At 51.8% G+C, this 22,662-nt stretch overlaps 1 protein-coding gene across 2 annotated transcripts in view; it reads left to right on the top strand.

Annotated features, from left to right (window-relative positions):
- Positions 1–22,662, top strand: part of COL4A1 (collagen type IV alpha 1 chain) — a 146,845-nt gene that overhangs the window by 114,350 nt on the left and 9,833 nt on the right. The window contains exons 25-48 of one of the 2 annotated variants that reach the window (XM_033843345.2): positions 350–541; positions 1,105–1,273; positions 3,575–3,667; positions 3,758–3,862; positions 5,592–5,689; positions 7,706–7,856; positions 8,064–8,177; positions 8,840–9,007; positions 9,126–9,215; positions 10,042–10,194; positions 10,348–10,446; positions 10,558–10,647; positions 11,948–12,087; positions 12,526–12,652; positions 12,747–12,827; positions 13,287–13,385; positions 14,504–14,554; positions 15,709–15,894; positions 16,503–16,636; positions 17,691–17,763; positions 18,530–18,601; positions 19,646–19,774; positions 20,764–20,862; positions 21,746–21,958. In XM_033843345.2, coding sequence (XP_033699236.1) covers positions 350–541; positions 1,105–1,273; positions 3,575–3,667; positions 3,758–3,862; positions 5,592–5,689; positions 7,706–7,856; positions 8,064–8,177; positions 8,840–9,007; positions 9,126–9,215; positions 10,042–10,194; positions 10,348–10,446; positions 10,558–10,647; positions 11,948–12,087; positions 12,526–12,652; positions 12,747–12,827; positions 13,287–13,385; positions 14,504–14,554; positions 15,709–15,894; positions 16,503–16,636; positions 17,691–17,763; positions 18,530–18,601; positions 19,646–19,774; positions 20,764–20,862; positions 21,746–21,958 — 2,926 coding nt within the window. The remainder of the gene's footprint in view (positions 1–349; positions 542–1,104; positions 1,274–3,574; positions 3,668–3,757; positions 3,863–5,591; positions 5,690–7,705; positions 7,857–8,063; positions 8,178–8,839; positions 9,008–9,125; positions 9,216–10,041; positions 10,195–10,347; positions 10,447–10,557; positions 10,648–11,947; positions 12,088–12,525; positions 12,653–12,746; positions 12,828–13,286; positions 13,386–14,503; positions 14,555–15,708; positions 15,895–16,502; positions 16,637–17,690; positions 17,764–18,529; positions 18,602–19,645; positions 19,775–20,763; positions 20,863–21,745; positions 21,959–22,662) is intronic. The other variant, XM_033843346.2, reaches the window with a different exon arrangement.

The following is a 22,662-nucleotide window of genomic DNA, read 5'->3' as shown; positions in this document are numbered from 1 at the left end:
CACATCCAGCCCCTTCCAACCGTAGCCGACCTGTTCTTGGGAATGTCAGCAGTTGTAAGAGACGAGAAAGTTACCTAAGGACTGATCTCCGGGCTGAGCCCAGAGCTCCTCCGTCACTCCCCCGCCCTGTCCCTGTCTCCATTACTAGAGGCTTTTTAAGGGCAGCACAGCAGTGAGGTCGGCTCAGGGCTCTGTCACAGAGCTGCTGGCTTTTTTTGCTCCTACACAGGGAACAGGGAGCTCTAAACCCGTCCCCGCTTTTCAAGGTGGCGTCCTGATTTCCCTGCTGCTGGTTTGCTCTATGGTTGGGCGTCTTCGGTGGCGGCCTCACAAGGCTTTGTTCTCGCAGGGACCGCAAGGTGTGCCAGGGCTGATGGGCCAGCCAGGAGCCAAGGGCGAGCCTGGCGAGATTTACTTCGATATTCGACTCAAGGGTGACAAAGGAGACCCAGGCTTCCCAGGCCAACCCGGCATGCCAGGGAGAGCAGGCTCTCCCGGAAGAGACGGCCATCCGGGTCTGCCCGGCCCCAAAGGCTCCCCGGTATGTTGATTCCCAGACTTTGAACGTGCGCTTGACAGATGATGGATATGCAAAGAATGGAAGAAGGAGGAATTGGTCTCCCGTCGACCTGTTTTCACTCGGGGAGGGGGTCCTTGTAAACGAACTTGTCTCACGTTCACTGGAAAGCTGTAGTCTGTAAGCCTAGGTGTGATAACCCTGACTTGCACGATTAGGTGATAAGGGGTCAGTGTCTTCTGATGCAGCTGGGGGAACTGAAAAGACCTCCATATGTCGGCCGGGAGGTGAATTTTAAAGTTAGCGGCGTTCAAGTCACCCTTTCCAAGAAGATTCCAGATAGAAGTGCCTTCCTCTTTGGAGTGTCTCCTTATGTGTGGGTGGGGAGGGCGCTTGCTCAGCCTAGAGGAGAGAATGCCGGTTTCATTTATTAACTACAAGGTGACCTCTGCAGACGGGTTGAAGTTAATAAGTAGCACAGCTAGTTAAACTCCGGCACTTTTTACCACGGGTGGTGGAAAAATGCGACGCGGATTGGAGTGCTGGTATGTCTGCTGATAACTTGTCTTTTTCTCTTTTCGCTTCAGGGTTCAGTAGGATTAAAAGGAGAACGTGGCCCCCCGGGAGGAGTTGGATTCCCCGGCAGCCGTGGTGACGTCGGCCCTCCTGGGCCTCCAGGGTTTGGCCCTATTGGCCCCATTGGTGACAAAGGACAGATGGGCTTTCCGGGAAACCCCGGGTCCCCAGGCCTGCCAGGTGAGGCCTGAGGATCTCCAGTGCCCTGGGCTCAGCGACATGGGGACGTGGGTCTGGTTTCAGTCCTGCCAGGAGGGGGGGATGTGACCTGAGCAACCTTTCCTTAGCGTTTCTGTATCTCGTTCCTTCCTTTATGAGATGGGCCAGTGGCGTGTAGGATCTAGATGACAGGAACTTGAAGGTCTAGGTGATTTCCTTATAAATAAGTACGCCATGTGCAGCAGAGAAGGTCAGCCTTCCGTGTGGAAGTGACACCAGCCTGAGCCTGTTTTCTGTTTCTCCCCGATGCGCGGTCCCTTTTGGCTTCTGTGTATCCCAAGCCACATACTTACCTTCACCCTTCCGCTGATGTGCACACACTGACTGATCCACAGCTGCTTGGACTTGGCTGTTGAATTTCGGGGTAGTTCCAGCCGTTTGTTGACTGTTTTATCACGTGGTTCTGTGTGCCACGCGCTGAGCTAAGCGACCAGAGAGGAAGCAACTCAGAGGCCGCCCGCCCTCCTGGAGCCCACCGCCCGGGCTTTGGTGGAGAACGTGGGAGGGGGCTGTGTGAGGGTTTCCCACGGATGCGCTCCACTGCGTCCTCACGACGGGCTTATCTTCAGGGACGGAAGTGAAAGGGGGGGTCCCCGGGCCCCGCGCACAGTAGACCGTCAGTGACTTATTAGTTGAAGATGATTCCGGGAAGAAATGGAACGTTGACATCATTGCCTAGGAAACCTGGAGGAGAAGAGGCCAGGAACGGCCTGGGCACAGAGGACAGAAGGACGTGTGCTGTGACTAAGATGGCTTAAGTAAGAGTTGTAGAAATGAATGCAAGGTGACTTGGGGTGGTTAAAGGTGTGTGGCCGGTAAGCCTGGAGAAGCATAGTAACTAAGGAGCTGGAAGATCGAGGTTTCCAACAGGAGAGACTCAGCAGCGATGACAGTCTGGCCTTCTTGTTCTCACACGTTGGCCGATTCTGTCCCGAGCCATGTATCCAGCCCAAGTTCCGCCAGTTCCTGTCCCCACTGGGAACTGTTGTTTCCTTATGAGGACCCAGTGTAGGGTTTGTCAGGTTCGTAATACAGAACACATCAGCAGCCCCTGACGGAGGCCCAAGTACAGTGCCTCACTGGATGGGTTCTTGGTATTGTCGGGTGACCGTTGGTTACTCACTAAGCGAGGACTCCACTGATGAGTGTTCTTTGATTAGCAAGGAACCCGGGAACGTCTCTCTTACGACTCCTTTCGGGGCAGGAACATGCTGGGTTTGACTTAGAAACACCCCAGGTCTCGGAAAGGGGCCTCTGATCACTAACCCCACACTCCTCGTTCCCAAATCACCATCTCAAGTGTTCTTCGTGCTTCCGGAATCTGAACACTTGCAGCGTGTACAAAGGAATCAGGCTTCTTTTTCTCGGCCAGAAGCTACCATCAGAAAAGCCAGTGGGACACATACAGATACGTCTTGACGGCATGGGAAGAGGGTTCCCGAAAGAGGCAATGCTGACAGTGCTGTCGGTCAGCTGTCCACATTCTGGAGGGTTCCTTGGCCATCCAGACCCCGGCAGCTTTGGGATTAGAAACCCGACTTCTTTGATCTGCCAGAGCTGTGTTTAGTCTGATGGTCATAAAAGCCTTGTTCCCAGGGCTGGAGCTGATAGCAAAGATGTGTTGGGGTCAGGCCCTGGTGCTTCCCACAGTCTGTAGCGAAAGCAAGTGTTGGCTGTCCCTGGGAGGCCCTTCAGATCCTGAGTTCTTTAAGGTACGTGAAGGTTCAGTGGAGATGAGCCCTTAGGTCCTTTCGTAACGGCTCAATCCTGACACCCAGTGGATCTCGTAGGCACGGGCACCCGGGGCTGCGCCTGCACCTCCCAGTTTGGAGATAGAAAAGGTGGCTTACCTGGGCTGGAGATACCGCAGAACCGTGCAGCTCACTGTTAGGGTAACGATATCACCCACGGGGCACGTCGTGAAGATAACTTCCCACCAGATGTGGGCATCACAGCAGCTTAGAACCAGTCCTGTCGGAGCCACTGAGAACGGTGAAAAGACTTTGACTTTTTGAGGCAGATTCATTGATACCAGGGTCATCTCGCTGTTTGTTGCTGTAGAGTTTTTAGCTTTTCGTGACCCTTGTTTCGGACGCTTAAAGGATTCTTGTGTCAAACAAACGTCTAGGTCATTTTGGACGTTTTGGGAGAAGAGGCGCTCTCTGTGAGAGATTCTAGAAGAGGAGAAGGAGGAGATGGAGGCGAGCAGACGAGGACGGGACGCGGCAGCCCTCACGCTGTGTCCTTTGCTCTTTTCCCCAGGTCCCAAGGGTGAAGAAGGAAAGGTCATGCCCTTACCCGGTCCCCCTGGAGCAACAGGACTTCCGGGGTCTCCCGGGTTCCAAGGGCCCCAAGGTACTCAGCGTCTCGTTCACCTGGAGGCTTGGGGTGGGGGAAATGTGCTCACGTTTTTCTCACGCTGACCATTGGTCTTTCTCACCGCAGGTGACCGAGGTTTTCCTGGAACCCCGGGAAGGCCGGGTCTCTCTGGAGAGAAGGGTTCAGTCGGCCAGCCCGGGATTGGCTTTCCAGGACCTCCCGGCCCCAAAGGTAAACCCGCAGGACGAGGCAGCTTTGGGGGGGCCGCTGCTCTGGCCACTGCCCGCGTGGGCCCCAGTGGTGGCGCCCGTCCCCGGCTGGTTAGCAGCAAGGGCTGTGGTCTCTCCGCTCATCCTACGTGAATTCTAGGAGAAAAGAGGCGGTGAACGTAAACACACCATGTGTGAGTTAGCGAAAGAGCTGCGCGGTGTGCAGCCCGGTGATTCCGGTCACCGAGGTGATGGGTGACGTGTGCTCCCGGCTGAGTGGTTTGGGGGGAAGGGGTTGGGACCTTAAGGACCCCAAGCTGCCCAGGGAGCTGGCAGATGCCACGTTTGCCTAAACCTACCCTCAGGGGGGTCTCTCTCTCATCCGTGAAGGGAGCACACAGCCCGCCGGGACCTGGGCCAGGCTGGTCTGGAAGGCGGGGGAAGGGCAGGGGGATGGTGTGGTGAATATGAGGGGGGGCCTTGCTCTTGGGGAAGAGGCCCTCACACGCGTGGATGTTCCAGAACCAGTACTTCTTTCTGAAAATTGTAAGGAAGTAAAGAGGACAGCTTCACCCTTTTGGCTGCTTTCTTAGTCCTTCAGGGAGACTGATATGCAGACTGGCCATTAGGGACTTTGGTCCAGAGCCCAGAAGGGCTGTGAGCAGTGAGGGGCACGTCTTTTCCCTCTGGGCCGGCATCCCGACCCCAGTTTGACCGCCGTTTCACCAAAACTTAGTTTAAAGACTTGTCTAGCCTCCGGGCTTCTTGTCTAGGGCTCTGCATCGCGCCCACTCTCAAGGCTGCAGGCCTTCGAGCTCGGGGACTGGAGGCAGCGGCCTGTTTCTCCGGGAGCCGCGTGATGCCCGCCGCGCTCATGGCCACTTCTGCCAGGCTCATGGGGCAGAAGGCCCCTCAGTGACCCTCCAGCATCACAGGGGCAGTGCTCAGGCCTCCCGCGTGTTCCATGGGAGAACCAGGCCACTGCCATCACGGCAGGTAGAATTTAGCTGAGGAAGGCCTCCTTAACCAGAGACCCTTTGCCCACATCGCACGAAGCTGCCTGGAGTTACGTGCACTGTCTGTCAGGCCCCTCGAAACAGCAGCCCTACACCACGGGCGATTCAGGTTTGTGTTTCTGCAAGCTTGCAGATCACTGCGTGTCCCCAACCTTCCATCACACAGAGAGAGAGCCTAGCCCAACGGCTCTCACACTTTGCTGCCGCTTATAGCCACGTGGGCAGCTGTCAGAAAGCCCATCAGAGGCGGGACCCAGTCTCTAAATGTCCCCACGTGCCTCCAGTGTGGTGCAGTTGGAGAACAGGTGGTCTAACGTGGTGCTTCTCAAACTCGAACGTGTCCAGGAATCACGAAGGGTCTTGTTAAGATGCGGGTCTGCGTGGGGATATCCGGACTGGATTTCTAACCAGGCGACACTCGGAGTTGGCAGAGTTTAAATCGCCATTCCCAGTCTGCAAACGCTGGTTGGGTTGGGTTGGGTTTGGTTCATTTGTGAAGAGCGGATAGGAGAGAAAAGTTCTAGGCGCTTAGAAGAAAAGGAAGGGAGGGGGCGGGTGTGAGGGAGAAAGAGGAAGGGGCGGCCGGCGCTGCGAGCTCCCTGGACCAGGATGGTCTCCTCTTCCTTGTTGGCGCCCTCACATCTGTTCAGGTTCATCTGAGCAGGTGTAAAAGAAGTGGAGAAAGTAGGGAACGGTATTTTTACATGAATGATTTTTTTTGACTCTTCCAAACAGGTGTTGACGGTTTACCTGGAGACACTGGACCTCCTGGAAATCCCGGTCGCCAAGGTTTTAATGGCTTACCTGGCAACCCAGGTCCGCCTGGCCAAAAGGTGGGTACTGGGCCTTCTCTGGATTGCTGTTTCCCCATCCTTGTGCTGAACTGGACCCATACATTGTGGCCTGTTAATCTCATATGGTATGTTGGGTCAGCGTGTTTTGTGTTTGAACGAAATAGCATCAGATGGAAAGTACCGAAGTACACGGGGTAGCACGCGGTCGCGCCTATTTTGGGGAGAATCACTCGTTCCTGCTTTGTGAGTGGGCTCTGTGTGTGTCCTGGATCTCAGGTACAGTGTGTGTCATATCACGAGTGGAAGGACAAAGCTGTTTGGAAGCCACTGTCCTGAGTGACCTAACAGCCCCCAGCAGGGCGGGCTGCAGCCTCAGTGATACTGACATTCGGGTCCAATGATTCCTCGTGGTGGGGCTGCCCTGAGTACCGTGGGGCCTTTCGCAGCCTCTGTGGCCCCGACCCACAGATGCAAAAGGAGCACCCCGACGTGCATGCCCAGTGTGACCGCCAGAAACACCTCCGGACGTTACCCAGTGTCACCGTGGGGCAAAGGGCCCTGGTCGGGGACCCCGGGACGAGTGTGACATCGGGTTTCTCTTTGCCCTCGAACACCCCTCTGCTGCTTGCTGATACTCAGCAAGTACAGGTGACTGTTGCTTAGATCCTCTCCCGTTCTGATCATAAGGAAAGGAACTGAAATTGCCAGAAGGCGTCTGTCCTGCCTGGGAAAAGGCCACGGCCAGGAGATGCGCCTTTGCCGGCACAGAGCCCTTGCCCTCGCCTTGGGGGTGGGCGGGGGTGCGCGCTGGCAGCTGTGCCTCGGTGATGCCGGGGAAGGTTCCTTCTGAGGAACGCCTGACCCGAGGTGGTGTCCCTGCCCAGTGTGGCTGACGTGGAGCATGTGGCCTTCGGACGCCTTCTTTTTTTTTTTTTTTTTTTTTTTGTGGTACGCGGGCCTCTCGCTGTCGTGGCCTCTCCCGTTGCAGAGCACAGGCTCCGGACGCGCAGGCTCAGTGGCCATGGCTCACGGGCCCAGCCGCTCCGCGGCATGTGGGATCTTCCCGGACCGGGGCACGAACCCGTGTCCCCCACATCGGCAGGCGGACCCTCAACCGCTGCGCCACCAGGGAAGCCCAAGGACGCCTTCTTTATGTGACACACCCCCGCCTTCCCCTGATGACCCGCACTGGGTGTGAAAGTGAGTCAGTGACCGCAGTATGTAGATCGCCTCAAACACCGGCTCACGAGCTAGTAGATGCCGAATGGAACTGGAATTAAGGATTTGGTTTACGATTTAAAATACTGAGCTTTTTCAAAATCCCTTGGACTGAGTTCCCTCCAGTTTGCAAATTTCACCGCAGGGCCGTGTGGATACGCCACTTCTGCCCGCTTACCTCCACCTGGTCGTCATCTGGAAGTTGTTGCCTTCAGGGATGCCGGGGGGGGGGGGGGGGCGCTGTGACATGATGCGCACGTTCTGCTTCACACGGCCCGTCGGTGCTTAAACTGGGGTGTGCTCCTTCAGGCCCTCAAACTACTGCCTTTATTTTTAATCATCTGTGTGGGTCAAAGCCCTTTGATTCATGAAAAGGTTTTAAACGTTTAATTTGACATGAGAGCTTTCATTTCATCAAAAAAACGAAGTAAACGGAGTTCTGTTCCAGTCCTGGAACTTTCCACCTCTTAATACCCATTCGCTGGCCACACAGCACGCTGGGTGTTGTTCCCTCTGTGTAGACTCAGGGCGGCAGAGTCGAGGGGCCGAGACCCAGCGGAAGGAGCTCCTGCTTCTCTGACTGTGGACAAGCCGTCCAAACCGGGGAGCCTTGGCTTTCCTCCTCTGTGGAAAGAAAATAATAAAAATTACCTCCCTTTCGGCTTGTAGTGAGATTGAAAGGCAACAATAGGTGGGAAGAAGCTTTGCCAACTGGAAGGTGGGACAAATACCGTTCTTATAAATGCACCGGCAGCATCGGTTAACACGTACGCCCTTGGCCTGAAAAAATCGCGGGCTCTGAGGGTCACTGGCTTCTCTGTGCTTCATGGTTTCCAGGGCGAGCCTGGAGTTGGTCTGCCGGGACTCAAAGGTCTGCCGGGACTCCCTGGCATCCCCGGCACCCCTGGAGAGAAGGGAAACGTCGGGGGACCAGGCGTTCCTGGGGAGCACGGCGCCATTGGCCCTGCAGGCCTTCAGGGAATCAGAGGTAACTTCGTACGGGCAAATCCAGCTTGTGGTAGGGACGGGGTCTGTTTATGGTGTGTCCGCAGAGCACCTATCAGGGCCCAGTAAACGTTTGCTGAATGAATGATGAAAATTCTAGACGGGTTCCTGGCGAGCGGCGTGAGTGGGTGGTAGGCGCTGACACCGCTGTGTCCCCGTGTGATGCCTTCACGATTTCTTCCCCATCCAGGTGACCCGGGACCTCCTGGATTGCAAGGTCCCAAAGGAGCTTCTGGAGCCCCCGGAATAGGCCCTCCTGGAGCTATGGGACCCCCTGGAGGACAGGGACTCCCAGGGTCATCAGGTGATACTACGTTCTTCCAGAATGTTCCCTCCCCTAACTCATAATCTGTGACTAAAAGGGGGAAAAGGCAGTTCTATTCTGTGGCTGTAGGTTTGGTTGTTTGCTTACACGTAAGGTCACAGGCGCCTTTCTTCTCCTCCCTCCGAGCTTGGTTTATGTGCCAAAGACACCTCCCCTTTATATTGTATATTCTTTACCTTTTCCGTTTAATTTAGAAGGATCGGTATCTCGGTATCTCTATCTTACCTTTCCATAAGATGTTTAGTAAGTTGTAGGTAACTTAAACAAAATGAGTTCGTGTCTGGAAGCTACCTTTGCCTTTAATAATCATTCTAGAAGTGAGACAGAGAGGGTGGACCAGGGCAGGACAGCCAGGGAGAGACACCGTAGAGAAGCTGGGCTTAGGTCTGAATACTGCGGAGGGGCCCGGGTGGGAATTGCCGACGGCTCACGGCAGGTAGGCGGGGCTTTGTCTTGGGATGTTGTTTGCCCACCGATGGCCCCAAACACCACTATCTGAGAAGGTGGAAGCCATTTCCCTCTACCCCCGACGTGGGCACGGCTACACACCTTCTGCAGAAAGTAACAGTTAAACAGGGTACAGGATGCTGCAGGACACCCTGTCGATCCTGCTGACGCCCCCTTTCTCTTCCCCACCTCAGGCCCTCCTGGAGTGAAAGGAGAGAAGGGCTTCCCCGGATTCCCAGGCCTGGACATGCCGGGCCCCAAAGGAGACAAAGGGCCTCAGGGGCTCCCCGGCCTGACGGGACAGTCGGGGCTGCCTGGTATCCCTGGACAGCAGGGCACACCTGGACAGCCCGGGTTCCCAGGTAAATGACCTGTGAACTCCACCCAAGTGGATGCTGGGGAGACGCCTCACCTGGTCTTGTTCATGACCCTCGCTCGGCATCTGCCATCAGCGTTCACGGTCCTTCCATCCGGCCACAGGTCCCAAGGGAGAGATGGGCGTCATGGGGACCCCCGGGCAGCCCGGCTCGCCAGGACCAGCGGGTGTGCCAGGATTGCCGGGTGAAAAAGGTAGGCAGCCGTGACCCCGGAAAAGCCCATCACGTGTCTGTGTCCCGATGCCTTGTGGGAAATTCTCCAAGAGTCATAGATCATTGTTCATTTCAAGAGGCCTGGGAAAGAAGATCAAGCTAGGGTCCGGAAGACCCCCTCTTCCAGGAGGCGCTCAGGGGTCCTGGGGATGAAGGGCTGTGCCCTGCCGAAAAGTCAGAGAGAAGACAGGTTTCTGGGTTTCCTTGTTGGCATGGTAGAGTTTTCGGTTTTTTTGTTTTGTTTTGAGAAATGGTGGTATTTTTAGTCATTCGAAGATTCAGTCACAGCAACTGAGTCTTTGGAATCAAATTAGCAAACAGGGGAAGTTTACAAGTCTTACTTTTTATTTCTTATCTTAATATTTGAAATTGGTTCAAATACTGTTTTTAAAAAAGAAATTGACTTTAAATGTGAGACATAAAAATGGTCATTTGTTTAGTTGAACAGGAAAATTCTGTTCTTTCGTATAGAATTGAGGGGCCACTGAGCAGATGTCGTGAAGGTATTTGAGAAGGAGAGAAAATATAGATTATTTAAACTAATAAGTGAAGTCTCCTATGCTGGAATTACTCGCAAATAATGAATTCTAGAAAATGCCTTTTTTGTTCATTTCCTTGCTGTCACATTCTTCTGGGTAACTCAGACCCTCGCCATTTAACGCCACATTTAACGCCACTGGACAGACTATTAGTTCTTTATAGGTTGTTTATCAGTTGCTTCTACTGACCAGAAAGAACAGCACACTTGTCACTGCCTTGGGGGCCCTTGGCCAGGTGTCACTCGGTGCCTCCTCTTCTTTCTACAGGGGACCACGGCTTCCCGGGCAGCTCGGGACCCAGGGGAGACCCTGGCTTCAAGGGTGATAAAGGAGATGTGGGTCTTCCTGGCAAGCCGGGCTCCATGGATAAAGTGGACATGGGCAGCATGAAGGGCCAGAAGGGAGACCAAGGAGAAAAAGGTAACGCGGAGGACAGTTTACCTTCGGAGGGGGGAGAGGGTGTCTAACGAGTTATTCAGTTCTTCACACGTGATGTCAGACCAACCTGTGTTTCTAGTTTGTCTTATTTTAAGCAGACGTGGTCGTCACTATTTTTGTGTGTGTGTCGTGCAGGACAAATCGGCCCAACTGGTGATAAAGGATCCCGGGGAGATCCTGGAACCCCAGGAGTGCCCGGAAAGGACGGTCAGGCAGGACACCCTGGGCAGCCAGGTATGGAAGGGAGTTCAAGGTCGCCAGCTCAGCAGGGGCTCGTGTGGGGAGAGGTTACCTGGCAGTTTTCATGGGCGTTGACCTGTTGGGTTTTTCTCTTTATGATTCTAGGACCTAAAGGTGATCCGGGCATAAGTGGGACCCCAGGTGCTCCGGGACTTCCTGGACCCAAAGGATCGGTTGGTGGAATGGGCCTGCCAGGTATGTGGGGTTTAGGAAAGGAGTTTCCTTCCCAGTGCTTGTACATGTGGTGCTTGTGGGACGAGTCTGCGGGTGAGACCCGCTTCACGGAGGACGTAATCCAGGGAGACGTGTCTTTGACACAGACTCACATCTTCAATCCTGTGTGGTCTCTTGCCTAGGGATGGTGGCATTTGGTTGACCTTCCAGCCATTGCTTAAACTAGCAAACAAACAAAACCCGTCACAGTTTAATAAAATAAAACACGGGCTGTGCACTATGACCTTTCAGTTACCTCCAAGTGATCCGTCTACGTGGATCCGTCGAGGAGGTGATTAATTCTCCATTCAGTTGTGTCAGCGCAAGCAGCTCGTGCCTGTAAAGCCCTTTGACATTAGCTCAGAAGAATCCCCTGGGCTCCTCTGCCCTGGTCCCGAGCTGGCCTCCCAGGCTTTGCCATCAGCGTTTGCGGTGGTGACAGCGACCAGAGCAGAGGCAGCAGATGGAAGGCTCAGGCCCCGATGGTCCAGGTGCTACTGCTTCTTAGAACTTGCCTGGAGCAGGAGGTCAGGGCAGCCAGCCCGTCTCCCTCACTCCTCCCAAGGCTTTGCGAGGCGTGTTGTCACTTTGCTCGAGCTATAAACACCCAGCGGCTGCAGTAAGGCTGCTTAAATTCTTTTTGCAACGAATCTCTTGGGCCTGTCATTCAGTCCGCTAGGCAGATGCTGGTTGCAATAAAACAACCAGGGTTCCCTTTGTTGCAGTAATCTCCCAGGCCTTGGCTGCAATTTAATATCCAAGTTCTCCTTACAATAGCATCACCAGCCGACTCACAGCTGCCCCTAACAACCAAGCCAGCAGCCGCAGAGGGTCAGTTACAGGGGCGGGCATAAGCCAGCTTCCCCTGGTACCTATTAATAAATTAGTTTGACTGCCCACATCCGTCCTGGAAGCAGGTACACTTTTACTCTCCATGGCCTGCCTCTCGCCCCCTCTGATTCATTCAGATAATGAGGTTTGACTACGGAACGAAAGACACAGAAGCCGTGTTTAATGCTGTTGGGAAAGGAAGCATGCTAAGCGGTTAATGTATTTTTTTCTCCCTTTGTAACGTGATTGTCTTTAAAAGACAGGAGGAACGTTTCCTGTGTGGTTCTAATGTGGTCTGGGGGGCTGGCGCCTGCCTGGATCACTACAACTTGAGAAATGAGGGGATACCTGTTCTTCCGTCTCATTCTTGGCCGGTAGTTGAGACGCTTTCCTGTTTTTAACGTTAGCACCTGCTAAGCACACATTCTGTTTCAATTGTGTGTGTTTCTAGGAACACCTGGAGAAAAAGGTGTGCCTGGCCTCCCTGGCCTGCAGGGCATCCCTGGCTCACCTGGAGAAAAGGGAGCAAAAGGAGAGAAAGGGCAGGCGGGTCTACCTGGCATTGGGATTCCAGGACGGCCCGGGGAAAAGGTAACAGCATCCCCGCGGAAGCCCCTCCCACCCATCCCCGCAGAAAGGCTTTGGAGGAACGTTTACTGAGCATCTCCACACAGTCGATGAATCATAACACAGAACGGTTTCTCCAGTTGATTTTTACGTCTCCCTGCCTCCCCCTTCTATCCATGGCCTGTGTCCCCAAGGAGGATCCGGGACGTGCTGAGAGCTTGGGTAGCGAGTTATCATGGGGAGAAATGGAGAAGGAACACGAGAAGCAGAACAGGCAACTGCTCTTTGCTCTGGGTTTCTAGTTTTTCCTCCATTTTCAGAGGGCTTTGATTCTCCCCTTAGAAAGCTGGAAGTGGAATTCTGCCACGCGATAGTCATTGCAGTCCCATGTATACAGAGAGCACCTCCAGACGCATGTCCAAGGACACACATGACATTAATGGGCCCAATTTTCACCCACAGGGAGACCAAGGGGTAGCAGGTTTTCCAGGAAGCCCTGGAGAGAAGGGAGAGAAAGGAAGCAGTGGGATCCCAGGGATGCCCGGGCCTCCGGGCCCCAAAGGCTCACCAGGGAGTGCTGGCTATCCAGGTAAGTGAGCCGGCCTCCTCCTGATCTCGGGGTTCAAGGATGGCAGAGAGAAACTCAAAGTCATGGGAATTCTGGTGTTTTGGTTTTTCTTTAGGAAGCCCCGGGTTGCCTGGAGAAAAAGGTGACAAAGGCCTCCCGGGATTGGATGGCATCCCTGGCATCAAAGGAGAAGCAGGTAGAGACCACTTTTTAGGACACAGATGGGGGCCTGTGGAGAAGAAGCCAAGGGGCCTCAAGGCTGGGGGACCTCTGAATGACCAGCTGGGCTCACACCTCCACTTCCAGATGAACAAACTGAGTCTACGGGGACTTCTAGGGTCTTCCCACCAGTTAGACCTAGAACTGCTTTTACAGCTGGTTCCAATGGGGTCTAGAAACTTTTCCTGTTCGGCACGGTAGATGGATGTCCTTTCTCTCCACTCTCACCAGCTTTAGGGGGTCACAGTGCAGTGGTGGTGTTGCCGCATGAGGGTCCCTTCTGAAGGGGTGTCAGGAGTAACCTCGGGGAGGCTGGGCATGCTAGGGGGTGGGAGGTACAGCTCCCTGGAAAAATGTCAGGAGTGGTGCATTTTACATGCAGATCACGGTGCCGTGATAGGTTCCATGCCTGACCGATCTGACCTTTCTCTTTGAGGTCTTCCTGGGACGCCTGGTCTCACGGGCCCGGCCGGCCAGAAAGGGGAGCCCGGCAGTGACGGATTCCCAGGGTCGGCAGGAGAGAAGGGTGAACCAGGTATGTTGGGCTCTCATTTCCCTTTCAGAATGAGACTCTGCTCTGGAGTAAACATCTCCCAGAGACTTACATTCCATGCTAAGTGACCGGAGCTGGCTGTAAGCTGGACGTAAGTTACATCCTTACAGCTATTTAAGCAACAATGTGGGCAAGTGGGGCAGGATTGGATGAGAAAAGGGGAAAGAGGATGTTCATTTATTCCACAAATACTTATGGGCACCTACCCTTAAAATGGCCTGAGCTCTCAGTGGTGAGTGAAGGAGACACCGTAGAAAGCCCAAACCACTGCCTTCTCTGCCTGGCCTTTCCCCCTTTAGAGGAACGGTCCTGGGAATATTCTCAGTCCCCAGAATCTGCTCCTGTTACTGATGGGGGCACAGCAACTTGGGCAAAAGTGTGAGCTGTGGGCTCCGATGATGACAATCACACACGTAATAATATTCGTATATAGCAAGAGGGTGACACACAGACAGTTTGAAACAGGTTGCCCTCAGTCAGGGGGATGGAGGGAGGGAAATAGTGCTGGAGAGGAGCACGGAGGGGGATCCATGGCTGTTAGTGTTGGTCTCTTCCTAAAGTTCATTTCTTTCATTCTATGAGCCTTATGTTTATATTATGTACATTCATTTTCCTATAAAAATAGTTCGTAAGAAATGCCTCCACACCTACTTCCCCCCTTTGAATCTTCCCTTACGTGCTTTACTCACATTTGTGGACTCCCTGGTGTCTGCTGCCCCAAATATCACTGGCTCTGTGCACTGCCTTTGCGAATAGCTGTTAGTTGGATAGTCATCTGAGAAAAGCCAATTGGTGAGTCTCCAGACAGTAAAGGGAAATAAGTACCCATCTGTACAGATCGTTTCTCCTAAATGCTATAATGGTTCTGGGCTCAAAGGTACTTGGGAAAATGTACTAAATTATGTATATATATCCAGTCAAGGGTATCTTAGAACAACTGTAGTAATAGAATTTTACTTGCAAAGTGCAACGGACTCGTTTCTCTGTGTTTCGCAAATAGTATATGGTATCGGTGCAAAGAGTGGATATCGCTTTGTGCTGTTCCTGCAGCTCGGCTGTTTTAGGAGAGATAAACGGGACTTCTTACCTTTATCTTGCAGGTCTACCCGGAAGAGGATTCCCAGGGTTTCCAGGGGCCAAAGGAGAGAAAGGTAACACAGTTGCTAAACGTGTTCTTCCTTTTCAACTAACTGCTGATACACGTGGCACTGGCCGAGCAGGGCGAGCAGATACAAGGAAGCACGTGGACGTGGGTGGTAGATGATGGGTCTGGGACAGTCGAATTGCCACTTTCTACCGGCTCGTGGCAAACCACTGTGTGGCGTGTGTGTTTCGGATTCATAGCCTCGTGAAGTGGGGTGGGGGGGAAGTGGGGGGAAATCCCAGGGTGGGCCCAACCATCCTTCTAGGTAGTGACCCTGTTTCCTCCCCTTACTTTTTCTTAATAACCTTGAAGCAATCCTAGAATTTTGTCATTTCGTTGGCAAGTTTGGGGTAATATGTTTAAAACAACATGCAGGGTTTTTTTCTACAAGCTCTCACTTAAAAAAGTTTGTTTAAAACAGCTTTATTGAGGTATCACTGACATCTAATAAACTGCATGTATTTAAAGTGTACAGTTTGCCAAATCTTGATATATGGACACACCCATGAAAATAGCAGCTCGTTCAAGACAGTGAATGCATCGTCACCCCAAAAGTTTCCTGGGCTGCCTTGTCACCCCCCCTCTGCTCCTTCCTGTCCCCACCCCGACCTGCCCCCCAAGCAACCATTGGTCTGCTTTCTGGCACTGTAGATGAGCTTGTACTTTCTAGAATTTTACATTCGCGGAATCCTACAGCATGTATGTTTTCGCCTGACTTCATTCGCGCAGCGTAATGAATTTGAGTCACCTGTGCTGTTCGTTGTGTCAATAGTTTATTCCTTTTTCTTGCTGAGTCGTGTTCCATGGTGTAGCTGTAACACAGTTGGTTTATTCATTCACCTGTTGGTAGAACAAGCCCTTAATTTCAGCAATGCCATACCTTGCAGGCTTATCTACACATATATTCAAATGCCTTTGCCAGAGAACACCACCTTTAAAAAGTGTAAAGAATGGTTGCAGTTTCTTTGTAGCCTAAGCTTTCTCTTCCTCAGGTGGGCCGTGGCAGGTGTCTGGCACGTTATTTAATAAAAAGGAGAGAGAAGGGCACCAGCTCTGGTTTCCTCCTGGATCCTTCTGGAAGCCCCTCCCTCCTCTTTGGTGCACTGGATTTCTCTTCTTCCCTGCATTTCACTGTGATCTCAACCTGTCTTTACTGTTTAGGTTCAAAGGGCGACGTGGGTTTCCCAGGCTTAGCTGGGAGCCCAGGAATTCCTGGATCCAAAGGAGAACAAGGATTCATGGGTCCTCCGGGGCCACAGGGACAGCCGGGATTGCCAGGCACTCCGGGCCACGCGGTGGAGGGGCGCAAAGGAGACCGGGGCCCACAGGGCCAACCTGGCCTGCCAGGTAAGGGTGTATCACTAGGTTCAGAGCTGGGACTGAAACAGAGGCACAAACATACACAAGTATCAAAGAAATTGGAATAATTGAATTCTCAAATGAGCTTTTTATTTAGAAGTTTGCAACATTTATTACCATTGAAACTGCTTAAGATATTGGGCCCCTTTTACCTAGGCTTCCATTGGGTCAGTGCTTTTCTCGTGCTCTTTCTTTCAAGGAACAAGCAATTAGGGAGAGGGAGAAGGCCATTACTGAAAAGGACTGGAGCACAAATGCCATGTGTGGCTGGTTGTTTAAAACCAGCACGACCTTCTGTCACACCTGTTCCCCCATGAACAGGTGGCTGCCCTACAGCGCGGCCACCCCCGAGCACAGAGACCACAGGGCACTTGACTCTGAGACTGTGGTGTTTATATCGACGTTTACTGCCTGTCGAGGAGACTCTTCCTTCTAGGACCTGCCTGGATGTCTTCAGGGCCCATGCTGCATGATATGATGTTGTTGTATACAGTTGGGGACAGTTGGGTGGCAGTGGTGATGACCACAGCCCAGTGACACTTACACATAAAACCACCCTCTGACCTCAAACGTGGGACTTCTGTGTCTCCCATTAGGGCTTCCGGGACCCATGGGGCCTCCAGGGCTCCCTGGGCTTGATGGGCTGAAAGGTGACAAGGGAAACCCAGGCTGGCCGGGCACTCCTGGGGCTCCAGGGCCCAAGGGAGACCCAGGATTCCAGGGCATGCCGGTGAGTTGTCCCTTGGCAGGTCTTGTTTTTGAAAAGGATCATAAGATAATACTTGTGTGTGTATGTGTGTATTCATGTGTGTTACACTCCCAGATCCTCCCTGAATCAGCCCCTTCTCTCTGGCAAGTAATCAGCCATCTTTACTGGCGTCATGGTAGGCAACTATTACAAAACTTTTTACAATCTAGTTTTACACAAACCATCAAAAGTGAAACGTTATACTACTGGAGATTATAGTTCAATGCCTGGCTTTAAAAATCTATATACAAATGATGCAAAAAGAAAGCCTCAGTAACATAGAAATATATCCCTATTCCTAGTGCCATTCAGTGTCTGTCTATCTCTATGTATAGTATGTGCATTATATGTACACATATGTAGATATATGTTAGTGCGTGTAATTTTGCTTACGGCGCCTTTTAAAATAGGGTAAAGCAAAGAAACATTACAACTTTTTATATACTGAGAAAGGAACAACTATGTTGAAATATCTAGAAATTAAGATACTATTTTTTAAATACAAAAATATCACTGTATTATAAAGGAAAATAATCCTTCTTTAGTGTTTTTTATGGTTTTTTTTTTCCATATTTAAAAGCACTTTTAAGGAAAGATGCAAAGCTAATTTTAAAGAAAAATCACTCTGGTTGAGTGTTGGGAGTAAAGTCATCCAGAAAGATTCTTTGGTGTTAATAGATTGAGATGTTGCCATGACAAATGTTTAGGGAGTTTCGACTCTGTTCATGGCATCGTGCTATGGGGTGGGGGCAGTGGGCTGTAAGATTTACACCTGCTCCTGGAATTTACCACACAGGTGGACAAGCAGAAGGGACAGAGTGACTGAAGCAAGTTGCTGCAATTTCCAGCTCCCTAATTTAGGCACACACACAGGTTTTGTCATTCTTTTTACATCTTTTAGCAACCACAGGCAACATTTGTTCACAGAGCTACTTCAGAACATGGAGGGGCTGTTCCCAACTTCCTGACTACCCGTTGCTTGAGGGACCTACGTCTCCCGAGCCGTTCCCGACTGACGTTCTCTTTGTGTGTCTAGGGGATCGGTGGCTCTCCAGGAGCTACAGGTGCTAAGGGTGATATGGGACCTCCAGGAGTTCCAGGGTTTCAAGGTAAGACATAAGGGAGATGCCGCTTGAAGACACATTTACCTGCCACCAGAGCTGCGGCCCCTGGTGCTTTCCTGTTGATAGACCTAGCATTGCAGTACAAGATCCTGTTCTCTTCAAATTAAAATGCCGTTTCTAGGGGGCTGCCCCATGTGTAGAATCCCACGCATAGCAGCATAAAGACATTCTGATTTTCATACTAAGAATCAGTAGATCATTTGCATCTCAGTGAGAAGTCATGGACTTGGGCCATTCATTAATTTTTTAATGTTTGAAGCAAATATTTATTGGGTGCCTACCAGCTTCCAGGCACTTTGATTTTTTTTTACTGCAGCATCAGGTACATATGAATGAAAGGTGAATACAACAAGTTCTCAGCTTGCAGGCATCTTGTGGTCTAGTTGGGGACACGTGTGAACCAGATCGTGACCAAAATAGAATCACGTGCCCTTCCACTGGTTGTGACCATTTTATGGTTTGCGGCATGTTTGGAAAAATGTGACCTCTGGGTTTTAGAAAGAAGAGTTTCATCAAAAGTTTGACACAGCTGACTACAAGTAATGTTCTTTTCTTCCACGTGCATAAATTGGAAATGTGTTCACTGTGTGTGTGTATGCGTGTATTATACGTGTATATGTATGTAGGTGTGTATATGTACACATAAGCATATGTGTACCTGTATGTGCATATATGTCTATGCTGTGTGTATTCACACACACACGGTTTTGGTTGGAATTCTGTGCAAAGACAGTGTTTTACTTTCCTCCAGGGCAGAAAGGCCTCCCTGGCCTTCAGGGAGTTAAAGGTGACCAAGGAGACCAAGGTTTCCCTGGAACTAAAGGTAAGAGAATTTGGTCATTAGAAAACAGCAGTTGAAAGTTCTTTGGCCACTTGGCAGGGTTCCTACATTTGGCTAATCTAGTTGACATTTTTACCAATGACTTGTCCTGAAAGTCAAGTTTGTTAAGTCTGTGCCTGAGAGAAACCCAGTGGGAAGGGGTGAGAGACAGAAGCTCACAGGCTCTGAGGGCAGGCGGAAAGCAGCCGTAAAAATCAGGAACGACGTCCGTCTTGCAGGCTGCACAAACTGCGGCCGGACAGCATGGAGTTCTTTCTAAGAAAGGGGCTGCCTTGGCTTCTCCACGGGGAGCCAGCCGTGCCGAGCGGCTCCAGAGACACAGCTGGTCTCAGAAGGAGGTGGTCTGAGGGAGTCTGCATCCCATCCTGGTCTCTGCGGGTCAGAGCTTATTTCGAGCGCTGCGTTTAGTTTTCAAGACCGTGTTTCAAGAGAGGGAGTGAGCAACCAGAATGCACTGAGAAGTGGATTGTTCGGGGAGAAAATAAATGGGGAAACGTGGGAGGAGCGAGGAAACGGAGGAGAGGGCGGCTGCGGGAGACCCGAGGCCCCCAGCTTCACGTGGCTGCTCTGTGGACTTCAGGGCCCGTCAGGCAGGAGGAGGTTTACGTTTACTCGGCACTGAAAGATTAAGACCGGTGGTTCTGGCGTGCAGTAAGGCAGATCTCGGATACGTACGAGAAAAAAGTCCCAATTTCACCTGGTGGAGCTCCCCACGTGAGGGGTGGTTCCTTGAGGGGGAAGAGCTTCCCCTTGGGTCAGGGGTCCATCAGCGCCTCCAGATCTGAGTGGACATTTGACACCGGTGACCCCGAGGTCTGTTCCAGTCCCGAGGATTCAGGATTCTAGGTTAGATAATAGAGACGCGCAGATGCCCGTGTGTCTCGTCGTGAGGATCTGGTCCCTCGTGTTTTTGATCGTGATTCTCCTTTTGAGAAGCACTGCGTTTGATTGGGTTTCATGTCAGAAGCTGTTTCTGCCCTGAATGTGGACTGTGAAATTGACCAGTGGCTGCCCTGATTCCCACAGGTCTTCCTGGTCCCCCGGGCCCCCCGGGTCCATACGACATCATCAAAGGGGAGCCAGGTCTCCCTGGTCCTGAGGGCCCCGCAGGTCTGAAAGGGCTTCAGGGACCTCCAGGCCCCAAAGGACAACAAGGTAGGAATAACCGCGCTGTGCAGAGGGCTGTGGAGGCGGGAGGGAGCTGACCCGGGCGGCGTTTCCTCTTCACCCGCATGTCTCACAACAGCCTCTGGGCAGTGACTGTGTAAACACGTATTTGAAGATGACTTTCTTACCTTCCTTCAGTGTATGTCAAAACCACGTGAAGTTTCTGAAGAGGCCTAACAAGGTCAGAAAAAGAAATCCAAGAAAAGCTAGGGCAGCACACAACTCAATACGTCTATGTTCACTTAGAAAAACATGGGCAAAGGAATGGGAAAAGCATCTCTCCCGGCCAGGAGATAGGGGACTGCAGGAAGCAGCAATCCAGAATTGTAGGGATGGGTGTTCTCCACAGCGGCCCAAAAGCTCTAGCCAAGTGGCCAAGATCTGTGCAAATCCCTGTGGTTCCCGGACACCTTAAGCTAGAACCTTTCTGATTATTGGGGCTAAACACTCCTTACTTCCAAAGCTATTGCTGAGGAGTGGAGATGGAAGATAAAGAATGAGAACGTTTAGAGTAGAAAGGTAGCATCGATGAAAATTTGTTTTAACCACCTAGGAATAAACCACAAACATGAAAACAAAAAAACTACCCACGTCAGTAAACCCAGTGCCTAAACATTATCTGAGACACCAGAACGTGGCCGAGAGGGGGGAAACACCTGAGAAAATGCAAATGCATCAGATCTCTCCCTACCCCCATGTGACTGCCTTTCCCCAAACTGTGTGCCAAACGATAACAAGAACAACAGGAAGAAGCCGGGGAGAACCCCGAATTCCGAGATGAGGCACCCCGTGTGGGTGTCAGTCTGCAGAGTGTGTGTTAACCTTCTGGCTTTCTGGGAAGGCTTTCCCACCTGTAGTCCGAGGCCCTGTGCGTCCCTCTCAGGGGGCCGAAGAAGACATTTCAAAAGGGAAGAAGCAGATACGGCCTGTTTATTGCTCTCCACAACCGGATCATGAACTCTTTCTCCTCTCTTTAGGTGTGACAGGATCTGTGGGCTTACCTGGGCCACCAGGTATTCCCGGGTTTGATGGGGCCCCTGGCCAGAAAGGAGAGGCAGGACCCTTTGGACCTCCTGGTAGGTTTGCTGTGCTGTCCCAACCTCACTACCCTCGATCTGCATCTTCGGGTTAGAAGCCTTAGGCCCAGGCACGTGGAAACCTGCAAAAGGAAGTGTTTCTTGAAAGATTTGCATAGAAGTTTGTTTCTTAGGAGAAACAGGATCTTACAGAGGAGCTAAAGGTTGCCATCATTCTTTTCTGTGTAGGGAGACATGTTGATCAGAGCTCAGTGCCTCCCAGACGTTATTGAAAGAAGGCCAGTAGGGACGGCCCTATCTGGTTTTCTAAGAGTCTGCAGCTCAGACACTCCATTTCAGCAAAGGGCAAGGGGAGCAGATGATGGTGCCAGAAGGCCACTGACTGGCGCGGACTAAAGTTGATCTGCTTCCCAAGAAGCGGGACCTCAGAGGTCCCATCGTGGCTGGGATGCCAAAGGCTGAGGGTGCAACTAAGTAGACAGAGCGCCCAGCCAGCAGGAGGCCTGTGAACATCCTGCAGGCAGCGTGGTCGCCCAGGGGACAGGAGGACACCCTGCACGGGAGCTTCCTTCCACCCTTGATTCCATATGCTGGCTTTGGGCCACTAAGGCTGGGAAGCTACCTTCAAAGATGGTTGTTTTAATCATCCTATAATAATCCTCCCTCAGAGGAGCTCCCAAATGCTGCATGAATACATGCGTGGAGTCGTCATTTACTTCCTTTATTCATAGAGTTATATTTTCACATATTTATTCATTGGACTGAGTTTATGAGCTTCTGCTTTGCACCGAGCACCATGCGTATAAAACATCTCCAGGTGGGATGCAGAGGGGAGAAGCTGAGGTGGCACGAGGGAGGTGCTGGTTGTACTGAGTCTCGCCTGTTTGTAACTGAGGAAGCGTATTTCTCTGCTGTCTTTCAGGTCCAAGAGGCTTCCCGGGTCCACCCGGCCCTGATGGGTTGCCGGGATCCATGGGTCCCCCGGGCACCCCGTCTGTTGATCACGGCTTCCTCGTGACCAGGCACAGTCAGACAATAGATGACCCCCAGTGTCCTCCTGGGACCAAAATCCTCTACCATGGGTACTCTCTGCTCTACGTACAAGGCAATGAGCGGGCGCACGGCCAGGACTTGGGTGAGGCATCTGCAGATGGGTGTGTTCATTCCACGTCGCGTGTCCAGCGCTGGGTGGTGCTGGGCTGCGTTCCCGCTCTGGTCCTGCGTTTCGGAGTGTCACCGAGACCTAGTCAAGGAAACGAGTCCTGTTTCCCTCCATCCTTACCAAGTGGGCCATCCTTACCGACAGCCACCATATTACTAATGGGAAGCCAGGCGGACATAAAGGCTGTGACTCTTTGAAAATTTTAAATTAATAAAACTTTTGACGTCTTCTTCCAATTATCAAGTAGGATCAAGGTATCTGGAGTACACACTTAACAGTTTGCATTTATAGTCATAAAATAGAGCAGCTTTACTGTTGCTGTTTTAAAAAATGTCCACGTTATCCTGTCCAAAGTTCCTCTGTCCTTCTATTAGTTTAGATCAGTAGAGGGTTGTGTGTTTGTCATCGTTCTCTTAATCCTCTCCGGATCTGCTCCACCAAATCATGTTTTAATGTTATACACCTCTCACTTTCCCTGAGGTTGCAAACATATATAAAGACAGCTCTGCATTTCATGAAAGACGCGGTCCAGTGAGTTACTAGCGGTGGTACAAGGAGCTGCACGTTAAGTTCCTTCTAGAATTCAGTTGCAGGAAAAGGTCTCTCTCTACCGATGAACGGCTTTGTTTCTGTTCATCCTGCTAATTCTCGATGGTTTCCCTTTGGCCCGGATCACT

Source organism: Tursiops truncatus, chromosome 18 (genome assembly GCF_011762595.2).
Source record: "Tursiops truncatus isolate mTurTru1 chromosome 18, mTurTru1.mat.Y, whole genome shotgun sequence".
Classification (NCBI taxonomy): domain Eukaryota; kingdom Metazoa; phylum Chordata; class Mammalia; order Artiodactyla; family Delphinidae; genus Tursiops; species Tursiops truncatus.
The sequence above is the reverse complement of the archived record's forward strand: the minus strand, read 5'-3'. Positions and strand labels throughout refer to the sequence as shown.